Below are 27,153 nucleotides of genomic sequence, written 5' to 3'. Positions count from 1 at the left end.
ATAAAGATTGGCATATCTTCAGTAGCATTTCAAAATATTGGCCTGGAATCACTGAAAACAATAGTATAGTAATTTTTATCTCTTAATTGTGATGGGGGAAAGATAATCCATTTTAATCTTTCACGTCTGTGCATGTATGGTTTTTTTAGGTACAGAATTAATGTTCCTCAAAAATGTAATAGTAGTACTGCTTATAAACAACATTGGTGAATAGCTAAAGTTTCTGCTTCTTTTTCACTCCCTTTTCATAGTAAACAGACCACTGAAACAGATATTAGACTGTCTAGATATTCCTGCATTCTGAGCACTGAAGTGAGATGGACGCTTCAAAAGACCATTATCTCCTTTTTTCCTCAGTAAAACCGGTAAGACACGTACTTCTGGAAATAATGGTAGAATTAGATTTTCTTCCCAAAGAAATTTGAACTCAAAACCTTTTCAGGTCCTTAATTTTGAGCAGAAAACTTTACTGACAGTCCAACCCGAATTACACATACAATATATAGGACTTCAGGTACTCATTTCATGAAAAATTCATAAATGCAGATTTATTAGGTAAAGATGATCTGTTTAATACCTAGCAGTGGTATATGTCTATCTGAGTCATTACATTTTTTATTATAAACGAGATTTCTTCCTCTTATGTAAATTAGCTGGGCTTCAGTAAAAGAGGAAAGAAAGCCAAATAAAATTGGATGTTGTTGCAGGAGATGTATTGCTCATCAACTGTACCAATCTTTACTCAAAGTATTATGTAAAAATGAGTATTACACCATACAAATGTGAAAAGGAAATACAGGGTGATTTCTCTGTAAAACAGAGGCTGATACTTTTTAAGGATTTTTAAGACACTTAAAATCCTGTGGCTGAATCCATAACAAACAAGTATCAAAACCAGCTATTTCTGATCTCCTTGTGTTAAAGCCTCTTTTATCTAGGGGTTGGAATGGTAATAAAGCTGTATAATGGCAGATGCTATGCTATTTTTGGGAGTTGTGGGGTAAAACCTAATATTTTTAGAATATCCCATTGGATAAAGGACAAATTATTACATCCTAACCTTTGGGAGGAATGCTTTATAATAAAACAAAACTTATTTGCATAATACGTGTCTCAGTGTAAAGCTGAGCAATCCTACATATGGTAAATGTGGCAAATCCAGCTTTAAGTTATGTTGCAGAATAGTTCACATTTGTCCATTAATTGCAGAGTAAACCACATTGTTAAATCACATTTTCAAAGAGCTGCATGGAACGCATTATGTTTTCATCCTGTAAGAAGAAAAAAAATACATGTCAGATTATCTTAAGAGTATAGAGAGAAAAAGTGGGTAGAAGTCACTAATGTTAGTTACTGACAGCAGCAACTTGTTCGGAAAAATTAATAAGTGATGATAAAACTTAACACCGAAACTGGTACTGATTTGAGAAAAAAATACCAAAACTATTAATAAATAGTTACTGAAATTAAAAAAATTAAACTGAACGAGCATATTCAGTTCATTTGTGTTTTTGTTAATCATTCTGTAAAACAGTCTACACTGTTTTGGAGGTAATCAATTGATCTTTTGATACTCTGTATAAAATAGTATATAAATATGTGGTAACTTCATATGTGCAGTTTGAGTACAGTCAATAACTTCCATATATTTGAAATTGTTGCCTGGCACAGTATATTCTCCCCAAAAAACCCTTTGGCATTATAGAGGACTATTTTGTAGATTGAAGAACAATTTAAAACTGAATCAGCACGTGCATGCATCACTGTGTGAGCTAAGCATCTTGATGATTCTCTCAAATACATTGTTAAAATTGTTGGCTCCTCAGCTTAGATTTTTCCCCACTGGCAGTATGATATAGTGTTCTCTGATTCTACTTCTGTTTGTCGATATTAAATTTAATCCATTTTTATTTAAACTTTTAGAGGTGCCCTTACACAATTATCTTTCTCAGAATCATCAAAATGTACTGGTCATCCCACACTAAATAAATATACATAATAATGATGAAGACTCTCAGCAGTCACAATAAAACTACCCCTTAACGTCCACCTCTCAATACCTAAGAAAATAATTTGGTCGTGTATTTGCCCAAGTTTTGGACCAAAGGAAGAGTGAATTTAAGAGTAGAGAGTATCTTATGAAGAGTGCTACCTCCTAGATCAAGGTATCTCCAGCTCTTTTTCAACTGTGATCTCTCACGTAATTAGGGCCTAAATCATTCAGGGCTTTCTTAATAGGTTAAAATCCTTGCCTTGAATTCCACCCAGAAGCTTATTGACGGTAAACTCTCAGCACGAAACTCCACCTAATAAACTAGCTCATGTTCTGCCCTAGCTCTAGTTTCCAAGTGGTCTCGTCATGTAGTTAATTACCATAAACCAATCTCAAGGTGAGGGTAACTGTAGCAAGGGACACATTGGAGTGAAAATGGTGAACTTGTCTCAGCAAATGCAGTTGGAAAAAAGTGTACTTGACCATGTCCATAACCTGGGCATCTAGGAGCAATCAAGTATCTTCTTAAAACCGCATGGGTTCTGCAGCCATATTTAACAAATGGCGTTTGTACTCTCTCACTGAAGTATATCTGTATAATCATATGGCTCCTTCCCCCAACCAACCAACATTATCTGTCTTATATGGATTGAATTGCAGCCAATAGCTCCTTCCTCCACTCCCTTCATTAATGGAGTAGAATGAATAAACTATTGAGGTCAGATGTGATAAACAGTAGTAAAATACTTCATAACAAATCCAACAACAAAACCTGTCTTCACATGATGTTCTAAACAGAACCAATAAATACCAATTACCTACCAGGAAAAGATGTCTCTACTACTAGAGTTGTGATGCTGTGTGGAAGGCTGTCCAAATTTCCTCTTTAATAATAGGATAGAACACCAGTCTTCATAATGGTAGCAAGCACATTTTTTACCCACTGCACTGTACAGCTGTCCCACTTCCTACAGTCTCTTTTCAGGAAAACTTTGGGCCTGACAGCTAAATGTAGATCTAGCTTGTGTTTCAAAAGCTTCTTTCAACACTCTTTCTCAGTTCCGAAATAGGAAATGAACAAGTGAATCTGTTCTTAGTCTTCCTATTCCATCAACATTGTGATGTTGCTTTGTACTTCAACTATAAATCAGTGGCCGTTCAAAAGAATTTATTCACTCTGAGCTAATAACCATCAGATATCTTGTTAGACAACTGATGATAGTGCTAGTATAGGTGTTTAGGCCAATGCAATTAAATCTAGTGGTACTCTTGACCACAGACTCTGATATATTGTAATTGTAATCAATACTATTGGCCTTGGAAGCTACAGGATTTTTTTTAAGTTAATAACTAGTGTAGAAGACTACTAACTACATTAGTTTCTTCTATGTACAGTTATCCAACTAATACCTAGTTTGCAAGTGTAGCAAACCCAATTACAGTACCAACTCCTAAATTATAGAAAAGTATTAGAAAAACTGCATTTCACACTGTATACATATTTAATTAACACATTCATCTTGGTGATATGGGCTAATACACACACAAAACCATTTTTAAATAAAACAAGGACCTGGTACTGGCATTGGCAGCTGAAGGCTGATTTTGATCCTGCTATTCTGAAATAATTGTATTTCAGGACACACTGTGGGACATGCAGTTACACAGAATAATTTTGCAGAAGAGAATTTCTTTGTTTTTGGTTCATTTATGTATTGTTTTATCTCTAAAATTGATGAATAAAAGATAACAGAGTGAACCTATTGCAAGAAGTAGAAGGAGCACTGAGAAATTCCATTGTTTAATAATAAAGATTAAGTCTGGCTACAGACCGAAGCTAGATGTTGTATACAGTTGGAAATAAAAAAAAAAAAAAAGATTTTTTTGGCCAAGAGTGATTAGATGCTTGACGTGTCATCTTCCATGTCGCCACTTGTAATTTTTAGTGTTGGCCTGAACAAAGTGTCCATATCTAACACAACCATGCTTATCATTAAGCTCTCTTTTGAGTGATCTGAAGCTCATCAAATGTGGGTTTTTAAGGAGTCAGGGGAAGAACAAAACACTGAGAATATCTGCTGATAGTCTTGAAAAGCCAAGTTCCAGGCATTGATGCCTAACAGCCACGGCAAGATGTGGGAAATGAGTTCCCGAATTACTGGGTCCCAAAGTATGTAGGGATTTAAAGGTTGTCACTCATGCTATGAATTGGAGATGGACTATAGCTGCCAGTGCCAACATATCTGATTACTCAGAAACAGCAAAGGCTATAACAGCCTGCTGAAGCCGTGAATCATTCTGGAAAAGAACCACATTGTAGCCCTTACTGCACAATCCTCCTCCATTCCTATAGATGAATTTTCCTACCCATCTGCATCATTGCCATCTTGTCCAGACTCCATCTGTAATTTTACACCCAGCCTTATCCAAATCTCAGTTAGGCACTGAGGAAATAGCAGAATTGGCATTCAATGAGAGGGAGACAGATGAATTCCGTCTCCCTACTGGTGACCAGGCTGCCTGAGCAGCCTTCCAGATATACTGAACAAGAGAAGTGACAAGATAAAATCCTACAGCACCCTATATCCGATCTCTCCAGGAAAGAAAACGTACTCAGCAACACTGCAAAGAACACCATCGACACTATGGTCAATGGTATCCAAAGCTTATCAGCCACCATGAGAAGTGCTATTAAGAATAGTACATCATTGACTAGGTCTCTATACCCTTTCACTATCTCCTTGTCTTTGATCCAACAGGAATTTCCCATGGAATATCTAGAGATGCAAGTAAAAAAACTGACAAAGTCCAGACCATCTTTTATATTTCCTGTGCAGCTTTGGGGATACAAGGTGTTTATAAATTGTTGCTCATGGATAGACATGCTTTTCCTAGTCTTGTTTACCCCTTCTCTCATATACCAAAAGGGCAATACATTGACTCTTATAGTTGATTTTCCTAATGTCCTTTCCCCTATCCAAGAAAACCCAAATAGAGCTGGTATGTCCATTGAAATCTACTGTACTTTACTGTATTTATTGGTAGACAGAATTGATGGTTTTAGTTTGTTACAGTTCTTTTCTCAAGAAAATCAATCTGCATGATCTAATCAATTGTTGCTAGCCCTTTTCCCAGTTTGGATCTCAACACTTGATCTAATGTAGTTATGACACCCTCTGTATGTACCATGTTCCTCTAATAGCTTGTAACCTTGTACAGTGTACAAATAACAAGTAGCTTTGGTGTTTTCTGCAATTTTATTATGAAAAAATTAATACTTATTTTTATAAGACTGTCTTGTCTAACTGTAGACAAGTTCTTAAATAATAGCACATTCAGTTATCCTACAGTGAATAAATGTGAATTCTGGCAGATATTTACCCAGCACAAGGCTCAAATAAATATTCACATAACAATTTGTCTACTACATGGTAGCTTTGCATGGGAAGAGAGGATGCAAACACACTAGTAGAATAGGTGAACATTTAGCTTTTCAAAAACTATCACCTCTATGAATACAAATATTGTATATGTTTGCATATGTAACTGACTGTTTTGTAGAACAGTTTGCCAGACACATTTTTTTGTAAAGGTGCCTTGGGAAATGTGGTCCCTGGTGTCTAGAAGTGTAAGCTACATCTTTACACCCAAATCTTAATTGGTAGTACCGTGTGACAACCACTTAGCCAGCTGATAGGAGTAACTAAATCAATTTATCATTACTTACTTTTTGGCAGCTTTCAATGAATTCATCTATGGTAACTACCCCATCTTTATTCTTGTCCATTTTCTGTCCAGAAAAAATAAGAACACTTGCTTAAATCATGGAAAAATTCTACTTAAAATCACTTATTTTATTTATTACTTATTTCAGAGTTATATTGCAGGCTGGTGGCCACCCAGGTCAGGATATCATTTTGCTAGACACTATAAGTACATTACAGTCCCCGCCTCAGAGAGCTTCCAGTCTATAAAAGTCTAGACATGACAGATCAGACAGACAAGTAGGTTGGGATGGGGGCACAGGGAAGATAGAGTAACAAAAATAATAGGATGTGCAAAATTATTTGCCAATCAAAACATGGGATTTTTCTTGTAGACCATCCTTTTTTGTTGTCTTGCCCTACCTGGAAAAATGTTTCCACATGTTGTCTAGGGACGTCCTCTTTGAGAACAGGATAAGTGCATTTTCCCATCATATCATATATAGCTTTCATAATATCAAGCATTTCCTGAAGAGAAAAACATGTTTATGTAAATGTTTCTTTTGAGCATTTATAGTTTAGAAGAAATATTTAAGACTGTGCCACAGTCAAATTGTGATCGAACAACTTCAGGAATGTAATGCACATGGATCACTTTGAAGTTTAAATTAGCCACTGCAGCTTCCATACGTTCTACAATAGAGAGAAACAGATAAAACATCTTAAGTAACTGAAAACCCTTAAGTAGATGCAGATTTATGCTTCTGAATTTAAATGCTTTATGATACCTAAAAGTCCACTGATATTGTGGAAAGAAAGCTCCTGTGGACCAGTAAGTGGAAACAAACAAACAAAAAATTTGTAGCAGAAGGCAATTGGGCAAAATCACATCGCCTCCTTGTGTGTGAGTTTCCCCAGCTTTTGTAAGGTGCTTTGAGATATGTTGCTGAAAAGTGCTCTATTAGAATGATTACAAACATGTAATTCATCTGCCAGTATGCTGAATAAAATACTGTATTTAAAAAAAAAAAAAAAAAACTTTATGCAGTGTCTTGCTGAAACTGTTAGTACCAGTATCATTTACAGTAAGCAGATTAGGAGCCTGATCTTGCAAAAACTTATGTGCATGCTCACTTCACATGTGCATTGTCCCATTGACTTTGATGAGTAAAGTTCAGCATGTGCCTAGTCCTTTCAGAATAAGGCCCTTTAGGATATAATAGTGTTTTAATACATTCTGTGTTAACAACAAATTATCAGGGATAGATTTTTTTTTTAAGTGTTCACTTGCATTTCTGGATACATATTTTTATGTACAAATACCCTACCTAGTTCTTGCAATTCTGTGGGCAAATGTAGGTACTCAAAAGCATGCCCATTGTGCCTCTTTCTTAAGAAATTTGGCCAGCTATGTCTTCTATGACTACTAATAAAATCTAAATTTGTGGCTAGTTCTTAACTATCTTTTTTTAAAAAGTTTCTGTAAAATGCATTTATTTTAACCATTTTAAGTTGGTGGGAAGAAAATAAGTTATCTAGTTGTTTGCCACTGAATTCAGTTTTGACAACAGTTTCTCTAAAGCCACATTCCTTTCAAACCAAACTCGAAGAGACATATACATGCTGTGGTTTCAGTTATTGTGGCTACAAAATGAATTCTTACCTCTTTAGTTATGTATCCATCCTTATTTATATCATACAAATTAAAAGCCCAGTTGAGTTTTTCTTGTACTGTCCCTCGGAGTAAAATTGAGAGACCCATAATGAAATCCTAGAAAGAAAACAAAAAAATCTAGGTAGTTTGAAGCTGAGCTATATCTTTCTAAATATGCAACTTTCAAATCCTGGACTCCAATGTGATAAATTCTCCAGTGCAATACCAGGCTGGAAAGAAGGACTGTTGCTTCGTCTTGTTTTGGGAATTAGTAGTAAAGACTGGTTTTTAAAAAAGTCCTTCCAGACTTTTTATGTAGTACTGCTAATTCATGGTGGATTAATATAATACAAGCAACAATCAGTTTTGTAGCCTCCTTCTGTTAATGGATTGAATGCACTATAGTGTAGGACTTAACCATATAAAATGCTGCATGCAAGCAACTCCTTTTGAAGTCAATGTGGGAAAAACATCACTGCTGTGCACAGGTCCACAACAAAATCTATGTACGTCTTAAACCCTCAATTTAGGGCTTAACTGGGACTTAAATGGCATATATTGTGGAACGCTACATGGGAGTAAATTTCACACATAATAAAGGTAATATTCTCAGCTCTTACACCTTTGCAGAGGTTTTCTTCAGAGGCTGGCTGCTCTATAAATTGGAGTGCAAACAAAAAAAGGCAATTCTGAGAAAACTATTCATTAGAGAAACTTAACTTTATTTTTATCCCCTCTATATGAAATACAGAGAATTGTACATTAAAATATTGTAGAGAGAGTCTACAGAAGTAAAACAACAAAATCTGAATCCATTCCTTTGATACTTGGTGGTAGATAACTCTGACAGAGTAACATAGTCAGCTTTCAAAGAATGAAATTAGTCAGCTACGTTACTTCCCTATAGGCCAAGAAGTCTAACGATTAGTACACTCGTGTTACACCAGTGCTAGAACTAGATTTGTGTTTCATAATTAATATGGTTTTATAGCAGCATGAACGTCATTCACACTTTAACAGAGACTTGACAAAAAAGTCAAACAAACTTATTTATTAGTTGTATTTCTTTCATATTTTTATTTAATTTTCAAAGAGACTTGGTGAAACCAGGACTTTATCTTTCCCAGTCCCTTGTCTCCTAGTTACTCCTGACCTGATTTTGTGATATCATAGTCATTGCCATAGAGATTATAACCAAACGTTTTAAAGGCTCAAATTGAAATGGGAATATATCCAACAGCAATAAAGTCCTAGAGTAGCACCAAGCCCATTGGCTACAAAGGTTAAATAATTCTGTATTGACACTGGTCAGGTTTACATGTTTATTCAAGAAAGCAGAGTTGGAAAAAAAGCCAACATTTTGGGGGAAACCGCCAATGGCCTTACAAAGAGGGTCTGATGCATTATGTTTTAGTGTGTTGTTTTTTTCCTCCTGTATGGCCAGTACAGTTACCCTTCAAAGTACATATTGAGTACATCTAAGGCTGCAAAGCTCTATTGAAGTCCTGTCTTTCTTGACAGGTTTCAGAGTAGTAGCCGTGTTAGTCTGTATCCGCAAAAAGAATAGGAGTACTTGTGGCACCTTAGAGACTAACAAATTTATTGTAGCATAAGCTTTCGTGGGCTACAGCTCACTTCATCGGATGCATGTAGTGGAAAATACAGAAGGAAGATATATATACACACACAGGGAACATGAAACAATGGGTGTTACTATACACATTATAAGGAGAGTGATCAGTTAAGGTGAGCTGTTCTCAGCAGGAGAGAAAAATAACTGTTTGTAGTGGTAATGAAAATGCCCATTTCCAGCACTTGACAAGGAGATGGGGGGGGGGGTGGAAGATAAGCATGGGGAAATAGTTTTACTTTGTGTAATGGCCCATTCAGTCCCAGTCTTTATTCAAACCTGATTTAATGGCAAATTAATTCCAATTCAGCAGTCTCTCGTTGGAGTCTGTTTTTGAAGTTTTTTTGTTGTAATATTGCGACTTTTAGGTCTGTAATCGAGTGGCCAGGGAGGCTGAAGTGTTCTCCAACTGGTTTTTGAATGTTATAATTCTTGACATCTGATTTGTGTCCATTTATTCTTTTACGTAGAGACTGTCCGGTTTGGCCAATGTACATGGAAGAGGGGCACTGCTGGCACATGATGGCATATATCACATTGGTAGATGTGCAGGTGAATGAGCCTCTGATAGTGTGCCTGATGTGATTAGGTCCTATGATGGTATCCCCTGAATAGTTATGTGGACAGAGTTGGCAACGGGCTTTGTTGCAAGGATAGGTTCTTGGGCTAGTGTTTTTGTTGTGTGGTGTGTGGTTGTTGGTGAGTATTTGCTTCAGGTTTGGGGGCTGTCTGTAAGCAAGGACTGGCCTGTCTCCCAAGATCTGTGAGAGTGATGGATCGTCCTTCAGGATAGGTTGTAGATCCTTGATGATGCGCTGGAGAGGTTTTAATTGGGGGCTGTAGGTGATGGCTAGTGGCGTTCTGTTACTTTCTTTGTTGGGCCTGTCCTGTAGTAGGTGACTTCTGGGTACTCTTCTGGCTCTGTCAATCTGTTTCTTCACTTCAGCAGATGGATATTGTAGTTGTAAGAATGCTTGATAGAGCTCTTGTAGGTGTTTGTCTCTGTCTGAGGGGTTGGAGCAAATGCGATTGTATCGTAGAGCTTGGCTGTAGACAATGGATCGAGTGGTGTGGTGTAGTCTGGATGAAAGCTGGAGGCATGTAGGTAAGTATAGCTGTCAGTAGGTTTCCGGTTTAGGGTGGTGTTTATCTGGCCATCGTTTATTAATACTGTAGTGTCCAGGAAGTGGATCTCTTGTGTGGACTGGTCCAGGCTGAGGTTGATGGTGGGATGGAAATTGTTGAAATAATGATGGAATTCCTCAAGGGCTTCTTTTCCATGGGTCCAGATGATGATGTAGATGTCTTCAATGTAGCGCAAGTAAAGTAGGGGTGTTAGGGGACGAGAGCTGAGGAAGCGTTGTTCTAAGTCAGCCATAAAAATGTTGGCATACTGTGGGGCCATGTGGGTACCCATAGCAATGCCGCTGATTTGAAGGTACACATTGTCCCCAAATGTGAAATAGTTATGGGTGAGGACAAAGTTACAAAGTTCAGCCACCAGGTTTGCCGTGACATTATCGGGGATACTATTCCTGATGGCTTGTAGTCCATCTTTGTGTGGAATGTTGGTGTAGAGGGCTTCTACATCCATAGTGGCTTTCTTTTCAGGAAGATCACTAATGGATTGTAGTTTCCTCAGGAAGTCAGTGGTGTCTCAAAGATAGCTAGGAGTGCTGGTAGCGTAGGGCCTGAGGATGGAGTCTACATAGCCAGACAATCCTGCTGTTAGGGTGCCAATGCCTGAGATGATGGGGCGTCCAGGATTTCCAGATTTATGGATCTTGGGTAGCAGATAGAACACCCCTGCTCGGGGTTCTAGGGGTGTGTCTGTTCAGATTTGCTTTTGTGCTTTTTCAGGGAGTTTCTTGAGTAGATGGTGTAGTTTCTTTTGGTAACCCTCAGTGGGATCAGAAGGTAAAGGCTTCTCGGCCTTTTGGCTAAGATCATGTGTGGTGTTACACTTTAAGGTGCCACAAGTACTCCTATTCTTTTTGTCTTTCTTGACTAGTTGGTTTAGTGTACCCTGGGGCTTGCTGATTTCCTCATAGTTTCCAGTATTAGTACACTTGCCTCATGATGCATTTTAAAGTTATGAATCCTGAAAAACATTTTACTGAACTTACTTATAGTTTCAGCAACTTAGGGCTAAATCTCTACATGGCTCTTTGAAGGCATACTGCCAAATATTAAACCATTATGCTTCAGGAAATTCAGAACAGATTTGCTCATATAATTTTAACAATCATCATTCCCATTTCTCTGTGTGCTAAATCTTGATGGATCTTTTCCTGAACTCTGCTACGCCTAATGCTGTATTGTCAGCTTTCATGCTGGCATTTAATTCATTGCTCTGCTCTTCTCCATTGAGCAGTTCTCTCCTGTTTACTCCCCATACTACCCCTTTCTGGTGCTCCACCATTCCCTTGTTTGCTCCCCTTCACCGTCTGTATTCTGTACTCAAGGTACACTTCCTCAGAGGCCAAGCAGCAGCATGGATGATGACCAAATTAGCTAGCCATTTTGGGAGAGGCAGAAAAATGTTCCTCTTGCTTTATCTTCTCATCTTAAAACTTGAGCATTCAAGGCTTAAGGGTATATTTTGGAGCACCTCCTGCATGGAGCTGAGTGCACATTGAGCCTCAAGGGTGTTGAAAAGACTCAGCTCTCAGGATGTGCTCCACATCTTGCAAGATCTGCCCCTGGCTTGGCCTCATATTTTCAGCTCTAATACCAATGGGAATAGTAGACACTACTGTGAAAGTAAATTGGGTTTTTTTGGTTGAATGTTCGCCTTGCTCTAAGGTGTAAGTTCATCTCTGAAGTGCTAATACGGACCAACTCTGATAGAAAGTTGTGACGTGTTGAATAAGAACCCCCATGCTGAGTTTTTTGCTATGTATATGCTTTCATTTCAGACGGACACAACACAGCAATCAAAGTCTAGAGGGATGAAAAAGCTGATTAATCTTTTCCATTAAAAAAAGTATAATTTATCTTTAATATCGTACATTTTTAGCCCGCTCATGCCAAACTTCACTGCGTATATTATTTATTTATGTAGATTTCAGTCTAAAAACTTACAAATGTGAGGATGCCTATCCAAACTCTGGGTGCCCTTGACATACATAATATATACGTTCAAAATATAAATCACCTAAAACAGCAGCATTTCTTCTGCCTGACCTTTCATCCATCATTTGTTCATGGGGGCCAATGCAGTTTAAAATTATTTCCTATTATTTTTATTTAAATTCTGTGTGTGCAATTTAGTGCTTTGGGAAGCAACCAAGTTATGAGTGCTGGAACCTGAAATCCATTATTTATCCACATAAGGCGGAATACAGGCACCCATGTAGCTCACCTGTGCCCTTGAGAAACTCTTTTGGTAAGCAGAAAATATCTCTCTCTGCCTCCTTGGGTTTTCAATTAGTGCCCACCCCATAGTAGCTAAGAGCACTGTCACCATGCTAAAACTATCAGCAAAAGTGCCAGCTGCCACTGTGGGCTTTGTGAGGTGAACCACTGTGAAATGGATGAAAACAATCTGTAGGCCACCAAACAAGTGTATGATCTTTTATATGATCCACAGACAGACCCTTGGAGCCAGTTCTGCAGCCATTCCATGCACGTTACTTTTTTGCATACAATGGCTTTTTATTAGTAGTATTAAGTGCCAGTGTTCATTTGACCCTGAACAAGATACAGAGGAACACATGATTAGGAGCTTTACTTTTCAGTTCCCTATTTTTGAGTTTTATGTTAGTACTCTCTTAAGGTTGACAAAGAGTCCTGTGGCACCTTACAAACTAACAAATGTATTGGAGCATAAGCTTTCGTGGGTGCATCTGACGAAGTGAGTATTCACCCATGAAAGCTTATGCTCCAATACGTCTGTTAGGGCTTGGCTACACTCGGGACTTCACAGCGCTGCGAGCGAGCGTGCAGCGCTGCAGGCTCTGATTACACTGGCGCTTTACAGTTCTGTACGCGCTGCGCTCAGGGGGGTGTGTTTTCACACCCCTGAGCGCAGCAAGTTGCAGCGCTGTACACCGCCAGTGTAGCCAAAGCCTTAGTCTATAAAGTGCCCCAGGACTCTTTGTCGCTTTTTACAGCTCTAGACTACCACGGCTACCCCTCTGATCTATTAAGGTTGTTACTTAATTGATTAGTTCTCAAGGACTAACTGAGACAAAAGCAATCAGAAAGTCATTGACAACTTTGTTAAGAGATAATTAATCATCCTTGGACAAACAAATAAAAGTTAAGTTACTCATAGATCACAACCAAAGTCTTTAAACAGCTCTGTTGCAGAAGTGAGATGTATGCAGGTAGGGTTGGCTCCACAAAGGGACTAACTTTTAGGTACCCTATACAATATATGGGGAACGATAGGTGCATAAGCATGGGAGCCATAAAAGCCAGCATGCTGCGCTACCTATGTTTTGACAAGAGAGGTGTGGTCTAAGCCCACCACTCTCCAGAGCTTCTCAGCCATAATCAGTGCTTAATTTATGCCAGGGCTTCGGGGCTGAGCCCCAGCACCTCTAAGCTTGGCAGTTCATAGCCCCGGCACCTCTGGGCTTATCGCGTCAGCTATGGCAGTTTAAAAAAAATTGCTTTACCCCTGGCAACTAATTGCTTGAGCCCCAGCACCTCTCCTTACAAATAAAGCACTGCGCGTTAGCTGTTTTTTTGTTTGATTGATTGTTGGGGGGGACGGGTTGCAAGAAATGGATGCGGCGGCCTCAGCCCCCTTACAGACTTTAACCCAGTGGTTAGGGCATTCACTCAGGATGTAGGAAATTCAGGTTCAATCCCTCCCCCGCCCCCAGGTAGAGAAGGGATTTGAATTTGGGTGTCTCATCTCTTAGATGAGAGCCCTAACCCATGGGTTATGAGGTATGCTGTGATAGCACACTCTTACTTAATTTCTGGTGTGGGGTGTCTTCTGTTGACACAGTTCCACTGTATCTAAATAATTAACTATGCAAGAAGCCAAAGAGAGAGTTAGAATTATTCTACAGGCCAGTGGTTTGGGCATATGCCTCAGAGATGAGAAACCCAAATTCAGATCCCTTTGCTACAGCTGGCAAAGATGGGATTAGATCCTGTCTCTCCCATATTCTGGGTAAGTGTCCTAACTACTAGGCTAAGGTTCTAAGGGGGCTGCCTCTTTCTCCCCATCACCTCCAGCAATTTTGTGAGGATTTAGGCCTGCTCTGAGCTCACATAACAGATCAGATCCTGCAGATGAGACAGGCAGTGGAAGCCTACTTTGAGGATCCCACTGGGGCTAAAATGTGAGATAGGCACTTAGATTGAGGCAATAGTGCCCATGCTTTCTGGCAAAAATTTATGCACCTACAGGATTAGGCAGCAGTTGAGTGGGGGCTTGGAGAATCCCAGTGTCACCTAAGGCTATGTCTACACCTAGAGTACAAACACTGCACATACACCCTAGCATGGGTATAAATAGCAGTGTAGCTGGTGACACACTGCTTAGGGGAGCAGAGTAAAGAGATACCAGAACCTACAGGTGGAGGAGAAGGACCTCGGAGTCCTGGTTGATCGCAGGATGACTATGAGTCGGCAATGTGACGTGGCTGTGAAAAAAGCTAATGCGATCTTGGGATGCATTAGGCGAGGTATTTCTAGTAGGGACAGGGAGGTGCTGCTTCCGTTATACAAGGCGCTGGTGAGACCTCATTTGGAGTACTGTGTGCAGTTCTGGTCTCCTATGTTTAAAAAGGATGAACTCAAACTGGAACGGGTACAGAGAAGGGCCACTAGGATGATCCGAGGAATGGAAAACCTTTCCTATGAAAGGAGACTCGAGGAGCTCGGTTTGTTTAGCCTAACCAAAAGAAGGCTGAGGGGGGATATGATTGCTCTCTTTAAATATATCAAAGGGATTAATACCAAGGAGGGAGAGGAATTATTTCAGCTTAGTAGTAATGTGGATACGAGAACGAATGGATATAAACTGGCCGTGGGGAAGTTTAGGCTTGAAATTAGACGAAGGTTTCTAACCGTCAGAGGGGTGAAATTTTGGAACAGCCTTCCGAGGGAAACGGTGGGGGCAAAGGACCTCTCTGGCTTCAAGATTAGGCTTGATAAGTTTATGGAGGGAATGGTTTGATGGGATAATGTGATTTTAGTCAAATAGGCATTAACGGGCCATCGCGGGTAAAATGAGGGTCCGGCTGTAGAATCTTGCCTGTATGCTCGGGGTTCTGCTGATCGCCATATTTGGGGTCGGGAAGGAATTTTCCTCCAGGGTAGATTGGCAGAGGCCCTGGAGGTTTTTCGCCTTCCTCCGCAGCATAGGGCAGGGGTCGCAGGCTGGAAGATTCTGTTGTGGGTGAGTCAGCTTTTGTGGCCTGCATCATGCGGGAGGTCAGACTAGATGACCATATTGGTCCCTTCTGACCTTAAAGTCTATGAGTCTATGAGGTATGTACCCTACACAGCTCTGCTGTGCCGCCAATGGCTACACTGCTATTTTTAGCCGTGTAATGCCCCACTGCCTACTCAGTGCCAGCGCCTTTTTCTGCTGCCTCCCCCTACCCTGCCTCACCAGAGCCTTTCACGGCAGCGTCCAGCTACACATACCGTACCAACCGCTACCAGTGTAGACCAGGCCTCTGGGCACCCAAAAGGGCATTTGGCTACCTAAATCTTTTTGTGGATCTAGCGCACAACACCTCAGCCCTGCCAGGGATGAGTATTAGTTGGAGGTTACTGAGTGATCTCAGTTCCCACTGGCCCAGAGCCTATAAGTCGCTGAGCAACATCACTAGACGTCATTCTAGATCAGGATCACTAACTTCAATAAGCATTGAAGGCAGGTCCAGATATTTAAAGGTATTTACGCATTGCTCTCCTGTGAGTTGCAAGGGCTAAGGCACAGATCCTTCCACTGGCACTTAAATACCTTGGAGAATCTAGGCCTAAGTGAATTAGACAGCTAAATCCCATTTTCAAAGCAATGTAGGCAATTGGAGGAGGCAAGTCTCCTAGGCCTGGTCTACACTACGAGTTTAGGTCGACTTTAGCCGCGTTAAATCGAATTAAGCCTGGACACGTTCACACGACGAAGCCCTTTCTTTCGACTTAAAGGGCCCTTTAAACCGGTTTCTGTACTCCACCTCCGACGAGGGGATTAGCGATAAAATCGGCCTTAGGGGGTCGGAATTGGGGTAGTGTGGACGGAATTCGACGTTATTGGCCTCCGGGAGCTATCCCACAGTGCTTCATTGTGACCGCTCTGGACAGCACTCTCAACTCAGATGCACTGGCCAGGTAGACAGGAAAAGCCCCGCGAACATTTGAATTTCATTTCCTGTTTGCTCAGCGTGGAGAGCACAGGTGACCACGCAGAGCTCATCAGCACAGGTAACCATGATGGAGTCCCAGGATCGCAAAAGAGCTCCCGCATGGACAGAACGGGAGGTACGGGATCTGCTCGCCATATGGGGAGATGAATCAGTGCTGGCCGAACTCCGAAGCAGTAAATGAAATGGCAAAATATTAGAAAAGGTCTCCAAGGCCATGAAGGAAAGAGGCCATAACAGGGACGCACAGCAGTGCCGCGTGAAAATTAAGGAGCTAAGGCAAGCCTACCACAAAGCCAGAGAAGCAAACGGAAGGTCCGGGGCTGAGCTGCAAACATGCCGCTTCTACGCAGAGCTGCATGCCATTCTAGGGGGTGCAGCCACCACTACCCCAACCGTGTGCTATGACTCCCTCACTGGAGAAACACACAGGGAAGAGGGTTCGGAAGAGGAGGATGGAGGAGATAGCTCACAGCCGCAAGGAAGCGGAGAAACATGTTTCCCCAACAGCCAGGATATGTTTGTCACCCTGGACCTGGAACCAGTAACCCCCGAACTCACCGAAGACCCTGAGGGCACACAGGGGACCTCTGGTGAGTGTACCTTTGTAAATATTACACATGGTTTAAAAGCAAGCGTGTTTAATGATTAATGATTAATTTGCCCTGGCAATCGCGGCCAGTACAGCTACTGGAAAAGTCTGTTAACGTGTATGGGGATGGAGCGGAAATCCTCCAGGGACATCTCCAGAAAGCTCTCCTTCATGTAGTCCCAAAGCCTTTGCAAAAGGTTTCTGGGGAGGGCTGCCTTATCCCGTCCGCCATGGTAGGACACTTTACCACGCCAGGCCAGTAGCACGTAGTCTGGAATCATTGCATAACAAAGCATGGCAGCGTATGGTCCCGGTGTTTGCTGGCATGGAGACAACATCCATTCCTGATCGCTCTTTGTTATCCTCAGGAGAGTGATATCATTCACGGTCACCTGGTTGAAATGGGGCAATTTTATTAAGGGGACATTCAGAGGTGCCCGTTCCTGCTCTGCTGAACAGAAATATTCCCCGCTGTTAGCCACGCGGTGGGGGGAGGGGTGAAGTGATCATCCCAGAGAATTGGGTGTGGGGGAGGGGAATTAGTTGGGTTTGTGCTGCATGTTAACACTGAAACCGCAGCCCCTCCTTTTACATTGCAAACCCATTTTAAATGGCCAACCCAACGGGTGCTTGGTATGGGAAATGAGAGCACTACTGTTTGAAACCATTCCCACATGTTAAGAAGATTAAAAAAGCCAAAAGACTGTGTCTTACCATGGCTGCCTGCAAGCTGAAATCTGTGGCCTGGCACTGCGTGAGTGATCTCTCACACCAAACCGGCAGGCCCTCAATATAAGAGGAAAAATGCGACCTTGTAACGAAAGCACATGTGCTGTGTAATGTGAACAGCAAAATTTAACGTGAAAGAGTGTACCTATTGTTCTCTAAAATGTGTCTTTTTTAACCACCTCTCCCTTCTCCTCCACCAGCTGCAAATGTTTCTCCTTCACAGAGGCTAGTGAAGATTAGAAGGAGAAAGCGAAGGACACGTGATGACATGTTTACAGAACTACAGATGTCCTCCCACGCTGACAGAGCACAGCAGAATGCGTGGAGGCAGTCAATGACTGATTATAGAAAAGCCCAATATGAACGAGAGGAGAGGTGGCGTGCTGAATCGCGGGATGAACAGAGCAAGTTGCGGGCTGAAGATGATAGGTGGCGTCAGCTTGCAGACAGAAGGCAAGAGTCGATGCTCCGGCTGCTGGAGCATCAAACTGATATGCTCCAGCGTATGGTTGAGCTGCAGGAAAGGCAGCAGGAGCAGAGACCGCCGCTACAGCCCCTGTGTAACCAACAGCCCTCCTCCCCAAGTTCCATAGCCTCCTCACCCAGACGCCCAAGAACACGGTGGGGGGGCCTCCGGCCACCCAGTCACTCCACCCCAGATGATTGCCCTAGCATCAGAAGGCTTGCCTTCAATAAGAGTTAAAGTTTTAAACTGCAGTGTGTCCTTTTCCTTCCCTCCTCCCCCACCCATCCCGGGCTACCTTTGCAATTATCCCCCTAGTTGTGTGATGAATTAATAAAGAATGCATGAATGTGAAGTAACAATGACTTTATTGCCTCTGCAAGTGGTGCTTGAAGGGGGGAGGGTAGGGGAGGGTGGAGTGGTTGGTTTACAGGGAAGTAGAGTTAACCGGGGGGGGGAGGGGCGGAGGGTTCTTCAAAGAGAAACAAACAGAAGTTTCACACCGTAGCCTGGCCAGTCACAAAACTCGTTTTCAAAGCTTCTCTGATGCGCACCGCGCCATGCTGTGCTCCTCTAACCGCCCTGGTGTCTGGCTGCGCGTAATCAGCGGCCAGGCGATTTGCCTCAACCTCCCACCCCGCCATAAATGTCTCCCCCTTACTCTCACAGATATTGTGGTGCGCACAGCAAGCAGCAATAACAATGGGGATATTCTTTTCGCTAAGGTCTGAGCGAGTCAGTAAGCTGCGCCAGCGCGCTTTTAAACGCTCAAATGCACATTCCACCACCATTCGGCACTTGCTCAGCCTGTAGTTGAACAGGTCCTGACTACTGTCCAGGCTGCCTGTGTACGGCTTCATGAGCCATGGCATTAAGGGGTAGGCTGGGTCCCCAAGGATCACGATAGGCATTTCAACATTCCCAACGGTTATTTTCTGGTCCGGGAAGAAAGTCCCTTCCTCCAGCTTTCGAAACAGAGCAGAGTGCCTGAAGACGCGAGCATCATGTACCCTTCCCGGCCAGCCCACGTTGATGTTGGTGAAATGTCCCTTGTGCTCCACCAGGGCTTGCAGCAGCATTGAAAAGTACCCCTTGCGGTTTATGTACTCGGTGGCTTGGTGCTCCGGTGACAAGATAGGGATATGGGTTCCGTCTATGGCCCCACCACAGTTTGGGAATCCCATTGCAGCAAAGCCATCCACTATGGCCTGCACGTTTCCCAGAGTCACTACCCTTGATATCACCAGGTCTCTCATTGCCCTGGCAACTTGGATCACAGCAGCCCCCACAGTAGATTTGCCCACTCCAAATTGATTCCCGACTGACCGGTAGCTGTCTGGCGTTGCAAGCTTCCACAGGGCTATCGCCACTTGCTTCTCAACTGTGAGGGCTGCTCTCATCCTGGTATTCTGGCGCTTCAGGGCAGGGGAAAGCAAGTCACAAAGTTCCATGAAAGTGCCCTTACGCATGCGAAAGTTTCGCAGCCACTGGGAATCGTCCCACACCTGCAGCACGATGCGGTCCCACCAGTCTGTGCTTGTTTCCCGGGCCCAGAATCGGCGTTCCACGGCATCAACCTGCCCCAGGAACACCATGATTTCCAAATTGCTGGGGCCTGTGCCTTGTGAGAGGTCTATGTCCATGTCCATTTCCTCATCACTCTCGCGGCCGCGCTGCAATCGCCTCCTCGGCTGGTCCTGGTTTTGCTTTGGCATGTCCTGGCTCTGCATATACTCCAGGACAATGCGCGTGGTGTTCATAGTGCTCATAATTGCTGCGGTGATCTGAGCGGGCTCCATGATCCCAGTGCTAGCTATGGCGTCTGGTCTGAAAAAAGGCGCGAAACTAGTATCTGACGGACCAGGGGAAGGAGGGAGGGGCGAGTGACGACATGGCGTACAGGTACAGGGAATTAAAATCAACAAAGGGGGCTGTGCATCAGGGAGAAACACAAACAACTGTCACACAGAATGGCCCCCCTCAAAGATTGAACTCAAAAGCCTGGGTTTAGCAGGCCGTTGATTTCACGGAGGGAGGGGGAAAGCAAATGAATACAGAACAAATCTATTTGTTACATCTTAAGACGACGGTGCAGCATGACTGATAGCCCTCGGCATCTTCTGGGTGCTTGGCAGCAAATACTGGGCGCTTGGCAGTTATGATGATGATGGCCTTCAGGCCTATTGCATGATCTGCTGCTCAGGGAAGACTCTGCTAATGTGCAATGATCCAACAGGGCGCTTGGCAGAAAATGGCATACTACGACTGATAGCCATCATCGTCATTGTGAAGGCAGCAGAATATGACTGGGGGGATGGGGGACTGGAGTTCCAGCCACTGCTGTACAACAAGGACGGTTACCAGTCGTAATAAACCATCTACTGCCAAAAGGCAAAAGGAAAGGGCTGTTGCAATGCAGCCCTACGGCTGCCAGCACCCAGATCGCCGATGAAGGCTACCAGTCATGCTGCACCGTCTACCGCCAAAAGGCAGTTAGCTGCTGCTGCTGTGTAGCAATGCAGTCCCACGTCTGCCGGCACCCAGATGACATATGGTGACGGTGAGCTGAGCTGAGCGGGCTCCATGCTTGCCGTGGTATGTTGTCTGCACAGGTAACCCAGGTAAAAAGGCGTGAATCTATTGTCTGCCGTTGCTCTGACGCAGGGGGAGGGGCCTGACGACATGTACCCAGAACCCCCCGCGACACTGTTTTGCATCATTCAGGCATTGGGATCTCAACCCAGAATTCCAATGGGCGGCAGAGACTGCGGGAACTGTGGGATAGCTACCCATAGTGCAATGCTCCGGAAGTCGACGCTAGCCTCGGTATTGTGGACGCGGTCCGCCGACTAGAGCACTTAGAGCATTTTATGTGGGGACACACACAATCGGCTGTATACAACCGATTTCTATAAAACCGGCTTCTATTAATTCGACCTAATTTCGTAGTATAGACATACCCATAGAAAACAATCCATGGGATTTATGCTCTGAAGGGCCAGATTCACATAGGCACCTAAGTCCAACATTAGACATCACTGACATTTGCAAAAAAACACTGCTCAGCCACCTAATCCCACAGGGGCATAAGGTCACTAGGTGCCAAGGTTTCTGCTGGTGGGCATGTGCAAAGCTGCTTAAATGCTGATGGTACCCCACAGCTATTGAGTGGCTTGGAGTCCTTCTGCAAGCCAGGGCCTGTGGTCCTGAACCAGGATTCTCAAACGGTGTGTATCCCCACTTATCTCATCAGTGGGGCCTGATCACGGAGCCATTCTCAAAGCACACTACAAGCTCAGGCTCTGCTCAAAAGACAAAAATGGAGAGTGTATGCGTACACCCAGACCTAATAGCCCAGTAGTTAAGGCTCTAGGCTGTGGGAGACTTAGGTTTGAATCCCCACTCTATCTGATCCAGAGCAGGAACTTGAACTCAGGTCTTTCACCTCCCAGTGAATGCTCTAATCAGCAGGCTAGTCTGGGATGGGTATGTCTCAATCTCTGCTATTAGTGCTGTTCTGCTTTGTATAAATAATTAAATATTCACTGGGCCAGTGAAAGAGCGAAATTAGCAAATTCTCCGGTGACACCCAGGTTCCAGTACCTGCTCCAATAAATACTTTATTATTTATACAAAGTGGAACAGCTTCAACAAGAGTGTTAAAAGAAACCCACCACAGCAGTTATGTAGGTGGTAGTAGACCTGGATTCAAGTCTTGCACTATAGGAGGCAAAGTAGGGATTTGAACCTAGGTGTCCTACATCCTGGGTAAGTGCTCTAACCACTGGATACTGGGAGCGCTCTCTCCAGCTGTGTTTTCTGCAGGGCCCAATCCGGTAAGCACTCTCTGAGCACTCCTACCAGATTGGGGTCCATGGGCAAGATAGGTGGGAGAAATGCATAGTTAGGGAATTCCGCCTGGGTTTAGGTATGAGGCACTGAGATGCTCAGCGGTATCAGGACTTAGGTGGCTGTGCACATACCCAGCAGCAGAAATTCAGATGCCTAGGGGAATTTTAGGTGGCTAGGGCCTGAATGCTAGTGAAGCCTAAATGTTGGACTCAGGCATTTAAAGGGATAGTTAGGCATCTAAGTCCCCCTTGTGAATCTAGCCCAAAGAGACTAATCTCAAGGAAGCAGAAAGGTTAGTAAGAGGTGGTTACTTACCTGTAACTGGAGGTTCTTTGTGATGTGTGGTCCCTATTTGTATTCCAAATGCGAGTGCGTGCCATGCGCCAGAGAAGGAAGTTTTTCAGCAGCAGTGTCCTTTGACTCTCGTGGCCGCCTTATGTCGCCACATGCTCCCTGCGAGGTTGTAAGAGGCCATGCAAGGCGACATGCCTTAGTCTCCCTCTTACCACAGCATAGAGCATCTGCAGCAGAGAGGAAGGTGAACGGGCATTGAAATACAAATAGGGACCACACATCACAAAGAACCTGCAGTTACAATGTCGCATTGGAGTGTGCATAGCATTCTGTAATGCAGTTAGAGATCCAACTGATGTGTGCTGCAAGGAGAGGGCCTGCTCTCTTGACCGTTCCGTGATGGCAACGAAGAGGCGGCATGAAAGGCAGATGTTCTGTCCAAGTAGAAGGCTAGTGCCCTGCAGATGTCCAGGGAATGCAGTGTGCTGTCTGCGGGAGTGGCGTGGGGTTTAGGATAGAAGACCAGGAGATGGATGAACTGGTTGAGATGAAACTCAAGACACCCTTTAGGAGGAACTTAGTGTGAAGGCGCAGGGAGACCTTTTCTCTATGGAAAACAGGGTCAGCCATCATGGCCATCAGTTCACTGACCCACCAGGCAGAGGACCTTCATGGATAAGTGGGCCAGGGAACATGCGGCCAGGGGTTCGAATGGAGACCGGGTGAGGGCAGACAGCACGAGGTTGAGGTCCTGGGGCAGGGGGCTGTTAGCAGTGGCAGGAAGCAGTTCATCAGGCCCCTCAGAAACTGGATAGTGGTAAGGTGGGTAAATACCAACTGGCCGTCCATGGGAGGGAGGAAGGTGCTAAGTGCCACAAGATGGACGTGGATCAAACCGAATGCAAGGCCTGAGTTCTTGAGCTCCAGGTGGTAGTCTAGGATGATGGACACAGAGACAGCATGGAGGTGGAGGTGTCATCATTGTGTCCAGGAGGTGAAGTGCTTCCATTTTGTGGCATAGCATGCCCTCATAGACTCCCATCTACTCTGTGTAAGAATACAGTGGACGGTGATGAACAGGTGTTGCCTACGGCCAAGCCCCATCCAAAAACCAGGCCGTCCATTGAAGCAAGCCCACGTTGGTGTGGCAAACCCTGCAGTGGTCTTAGATGAGACGCTCTGGCCAGTTGAGGAGATTGATCGGTGGGCGGGCCAACAGTCTGAGTAGGTCGGGAAACCAGAACTGTAGGGGCCAGCGCAGGGCTAGCAAGATGACTGTGGCCCAATCTCGGTGGATCTTGCAGAGGACCTGGTGGAAGAGCATACCAAAGGCTGCCATTCATCTCTGGATCCTGACCCCTGGCCGCCCTGGAGAAGTGGAGGGGGAACTTGCGGTTTGCTTGGGTGGCAAAGAGGTCCCAGAGGGGGGTGCCAGAGGTCCAACAGATGGAGTGGAGCATGGGGCCATGGAGTTCCCACTCGTGGTTGAGGTACTAGGTTCTGCTGAGTGTGTTCACCAGAGAGTTCTGCGCCCCATCCAAGGTACGCTGCGTGGGGCACGATGTTGTGGCAGACACACCAGTTCCAGAGGTGGATAGCCTCTGTGCAAACTGACCAGGTTCTGGTGACACCCTGTCTATGTACGCCATAGTGATGGTGTTGTCTAAGAGGATCTGAATGTGCTAGCCACGGAGAAGAGGCAGGAATATGTGGCAGGCCCATTGGACCGCATGCAGCTCCAGTGCATTGATGTGCATGCGCACTTCCCTGGGAGTCCACCTTCCCTGCGCGGTGTGGCCTGCCAAATATGCGCCCTACACCACCAGCCGTCCCTGGTGAGGGTGGTCGTGGGGACAGAGGTGGCGAACGGGGTGCCTTGGAGCACTTTAGTAGGATTGGTCTACTAGGTGAGCGATGCATGGACCCAGCTAGGAATGGTCAAGGCCGAGTCCAAGTTGGGGCCTGCAGACCAAGAGAAGCCACAGTTGTAGGCAGTGCATATGGAGGCACGCGCACGGCGTGTGACCGAGAAGGCAGAGACAACAGTGCACCGTTATGTATGGGTTTTGGCGCAGGGTGCCGTGAGGGTGGCGAAGTGGTCTGCTGGGCGAAAGGCTTGTGCTGCGATTGAGTCTATGTGCGCTCTGATAAAAGAAGATCAAGCCTCTGGATGAGAAAATATAGGGACTTGAAGCCCCTGCCGACGAAGGGGGTGGACAGGAGGGTGTGCTGAGCAGAGCTCCCTGGGGGATAGGGGGCTGGTGAGGAATTCTATTGAGTAGCTGTGTCATAATATCTCCAGTGCCCATTGATTAGTGGTGATCTTCCACCATTAGTGGGCAAATAGAGCAAGATGACCCCCAAAGATCATAGAATATCAGGGTTGGAAGGGACCTCAGAAGGTTATCTAGTCCAACCTCCTGCTCAAAGCAGGACCAATCCCCAGACATATTTTTGCCCCAGATCCCTAAATGGCCCCCTCAAGGATTGAACTCACAACCCTAGGTTTAGCAGGCCATGCTCAAACCATTGAGCTATCCCTCCCCAAAATATATGGGGGTATACCTATCTCATAGAACTGGAAGGGATCCTGAAAGGTCATTGAGTCCAGCCCCCTGACTTCACTAGCAGGACCAAGTACTGATTTTGCCCCAGATCCCGAAGTGGCCCCCTCAGGATTAAACTCACAAGCCTGAGTTTAGCAATGCTCAAACCATTGAGCTATCCCTCCCCCTTAGATGGCACAGGGGCTGCAGGCAGTGACATGGGGGGTTCGCAGCTCTTGACCGTCACATAAAAATTGGGCCTTCTGCTGGTTGCAAGGTGTGGCAGCGGAAGCCGATGGCCATGGTTGCTGGGAGTGAGGGCACCAGCGGGCCGGCTCTTGGTACCTAGTCTATGTGGGTTGGTACGGCAGGTAGGGGCGTGGCCAGAACTGTGGCTTAGATTGTCGGTGGTGGGGCTGGAGGTGTAGATCCCAAAGGACCGGAAGGTCACCCACGAGTCCTTTAGTGAATGCAGGGCCTCATCTGTTTTTGTGGAGAACAGCTAGTCTTTGTCGAAAGGGAGGTCCTCGGTGGTGGTTGGACCTCCCTGGGAAAACCAGACAACTGGAGCCACGCATCATATCTCATTGCCACCCCTGTGGCCGGGGACTGGGAAGACGTTTTTGCCACATCCATTGTGGCCTGGAGGCTGACTTTGGCCATCACGTGGCCCTAGTCCAGCAGGGCCTGGAACCACTGGTGCTTGTCCTGCAGGATGTCCTCTAAGAACTCTGCCAGCCTGGTATAATTGTTTAAAATGTACTTCACCAGCAGAGCTTGATAGTTGGAATTGAAGGGCCGCAGAAGAGTAGACTTTGTGACCCAGGAGGTCCAGGCGTTTCGCTGCCTTATTCATGGGGGTGAAAGTGGTGGAGTGCTGGCACTCCTGTTCAGTGGTCACGTGTGTGACCAGTGAGGCTGGAGGGGGGTGGGAAAGCAGAAAGTCAGCCCTCTTAGCTGGCACAAAGTACCTGCGTTCTTACCTCTTGAGTGTCGGGGCACAAGACGCCAGTGTGTGCCACACCACTCGGGTGGGTTGTAGGTTGGCACTGTGAATGGGCAGAGCTACACACGTCAGACCCCGGAGCTGGAGAATGTCCAACAAATGGTCTGGTTGGTCCTGGACCTCCTCTAGGGGGATGCCTAAATCGAGGGCCACCCTCTGTAGCAGCTCCTGTTACTGATGGTGATTGTCAGAAGGCGAGAGGGTCAGTGGGATCAAGACCTCATCTGGAGAGGAGGGCGCTGCTGTTGGGATTGATGGTGCCGGATCGAGCTCCGGCTCCTCCTTTGGGTCTGAGGTGATCGGAGCCAGCAGAGGGGCTAGGGTAGGCTGTTATGAGGCCAACTGATGATGGATACGGGTCCCACGTGGTGCCATGAGGCCAGTTCCTGATGGTACTGCGGGCCCCATGGATATAGGTACTACCCAGGCTGGTGGGCCGGAAAAGGTGGGTGCGCCCAGGAGACCACACTACGCTGGGAGACCAAGGAGAAGGACAACTCTTCTGTTGAGAAGCCCTCCAAGTCTGAAGAAGCCTCCAGAAGTGGCAGAGCCGTTGGTGCGGGTGGTACCGCGACCAGCAGGGATGGGTCACAGCTGAGGAGGAGTGGCTGATCCGCTGGCGTAGGTGGGCGGGAGGCTAAAAGAAGCAGCAAGGGCAGGTACAATAGCTCAAGGTGGGATGTGGGGACCAGCGGATCCATCTGGCCCAATGTCCAGGGCTCATCCCGTTGTCTGCCGCTCTGAGCAGGGGATATGCGGAGTGGAACCCAAAGAATCCTGCTGTGGCTGAGGAGTGCACACCAGCGGGCTGTCGGGATCCTTAGTCATTGCAGGAACCGGCGGTGCTGGTGGGTCTCGCTTCCGATTCGCCTTGCCCCGCTTTAGGGGGTAGCCCACCTCAGGGAGGAAACGCGGTGCGTCACAGCAGTCTGTGATGGGGATCTGCTGTGGTGTTTGAGCATGCTCGTGACTGTCCTTGTGCACCATCTCATGTCTTGGTGGTGCCGATGGATCCAGGAGTGAAGCCAAGGGCAAAGCGCTCATTGCCGGTGATGGGCAGTGCATCACCGGCACCACCGGTCCGGGATCAGACTCCACATGAGGCCGGAGGGCCTCCGCCATGAGGAACTTGCGGAGGTACAAAAGTTGAGTGTCGCAGATCCTTGATGGGAAGGACTTGCGGATATCTCAGTGGGTGACAAGGTGTGTCTCACCTGGGCAGTAGAGGCAATGTGTGTGCTCATCGCTCACGGAGAATGAGTGAGGGCATAAGGCGCAGTTCTTGCACCCCGGAATGCAAAGGGGTTGGGAGAGGCCCCAGAAGGGGCTACTATATACACTAACTAATGTATT

General features: G+C 45.3%; 1 protein-coding gene across 2 annotated transcripts in view; it reads right to left on the bottom strand.

Annotated features, from left to right (window-relative positions):
• Positions 1 to 1,223: 1,223 nt before the first annotated feature.
• The window catches only part of KCNIP4 (potassium voltage-gated channel interacting protein 4), a 401,680-nt gene continuing 375,750 nt past the window's right edge, over positions 1,224 to 27,153 (bottom strand). For both annotated transcript variants that reach the window (XM_065404842.1, XM_065404841.1), the window contains exons 5-8: positions 7,361 to 7,468; positions 6,121 to 6,225; positions 5,721 to 5,783; positions 1,224 to 1,271 (exon numbers count right to left, since the gene is read on the bottom strand). In XM_065404842.1, the coding sequence (XP_065260914.1) occupies positions 1,224 to 1,271; positions 5,721 to 5,783; positions 6,121 to 6,225; positions 7,361 to 7,468 (324 nt within the window). The remainder of the gene's footprint in view (positions 1,272 to 5,720; positions 5,784 to 6,120; positions 6,226 to 7,360; positions 7,469 to 27,153) is intronic.

The sequence above is a fragment of the Emys orbicularis genome, chromosome 5 (assembly GCF_028017835.1).
Source record: "Emys orbicularis isolate rEmyOrb1 chromosome 5, rEmyOrb1.hap1, whole genome shotgun sequence".
NCBI classification, from domain to species: domain Eukaryota; kingdom Metazoa; phylum Chordata; order Testudines; family Emydidae; genus Emys; species Emys orbicularis.
Note: the sequence above shows the minus strand (reverse complement) of the source record. Positions and strands in the feature narration are given on the sequence as shown.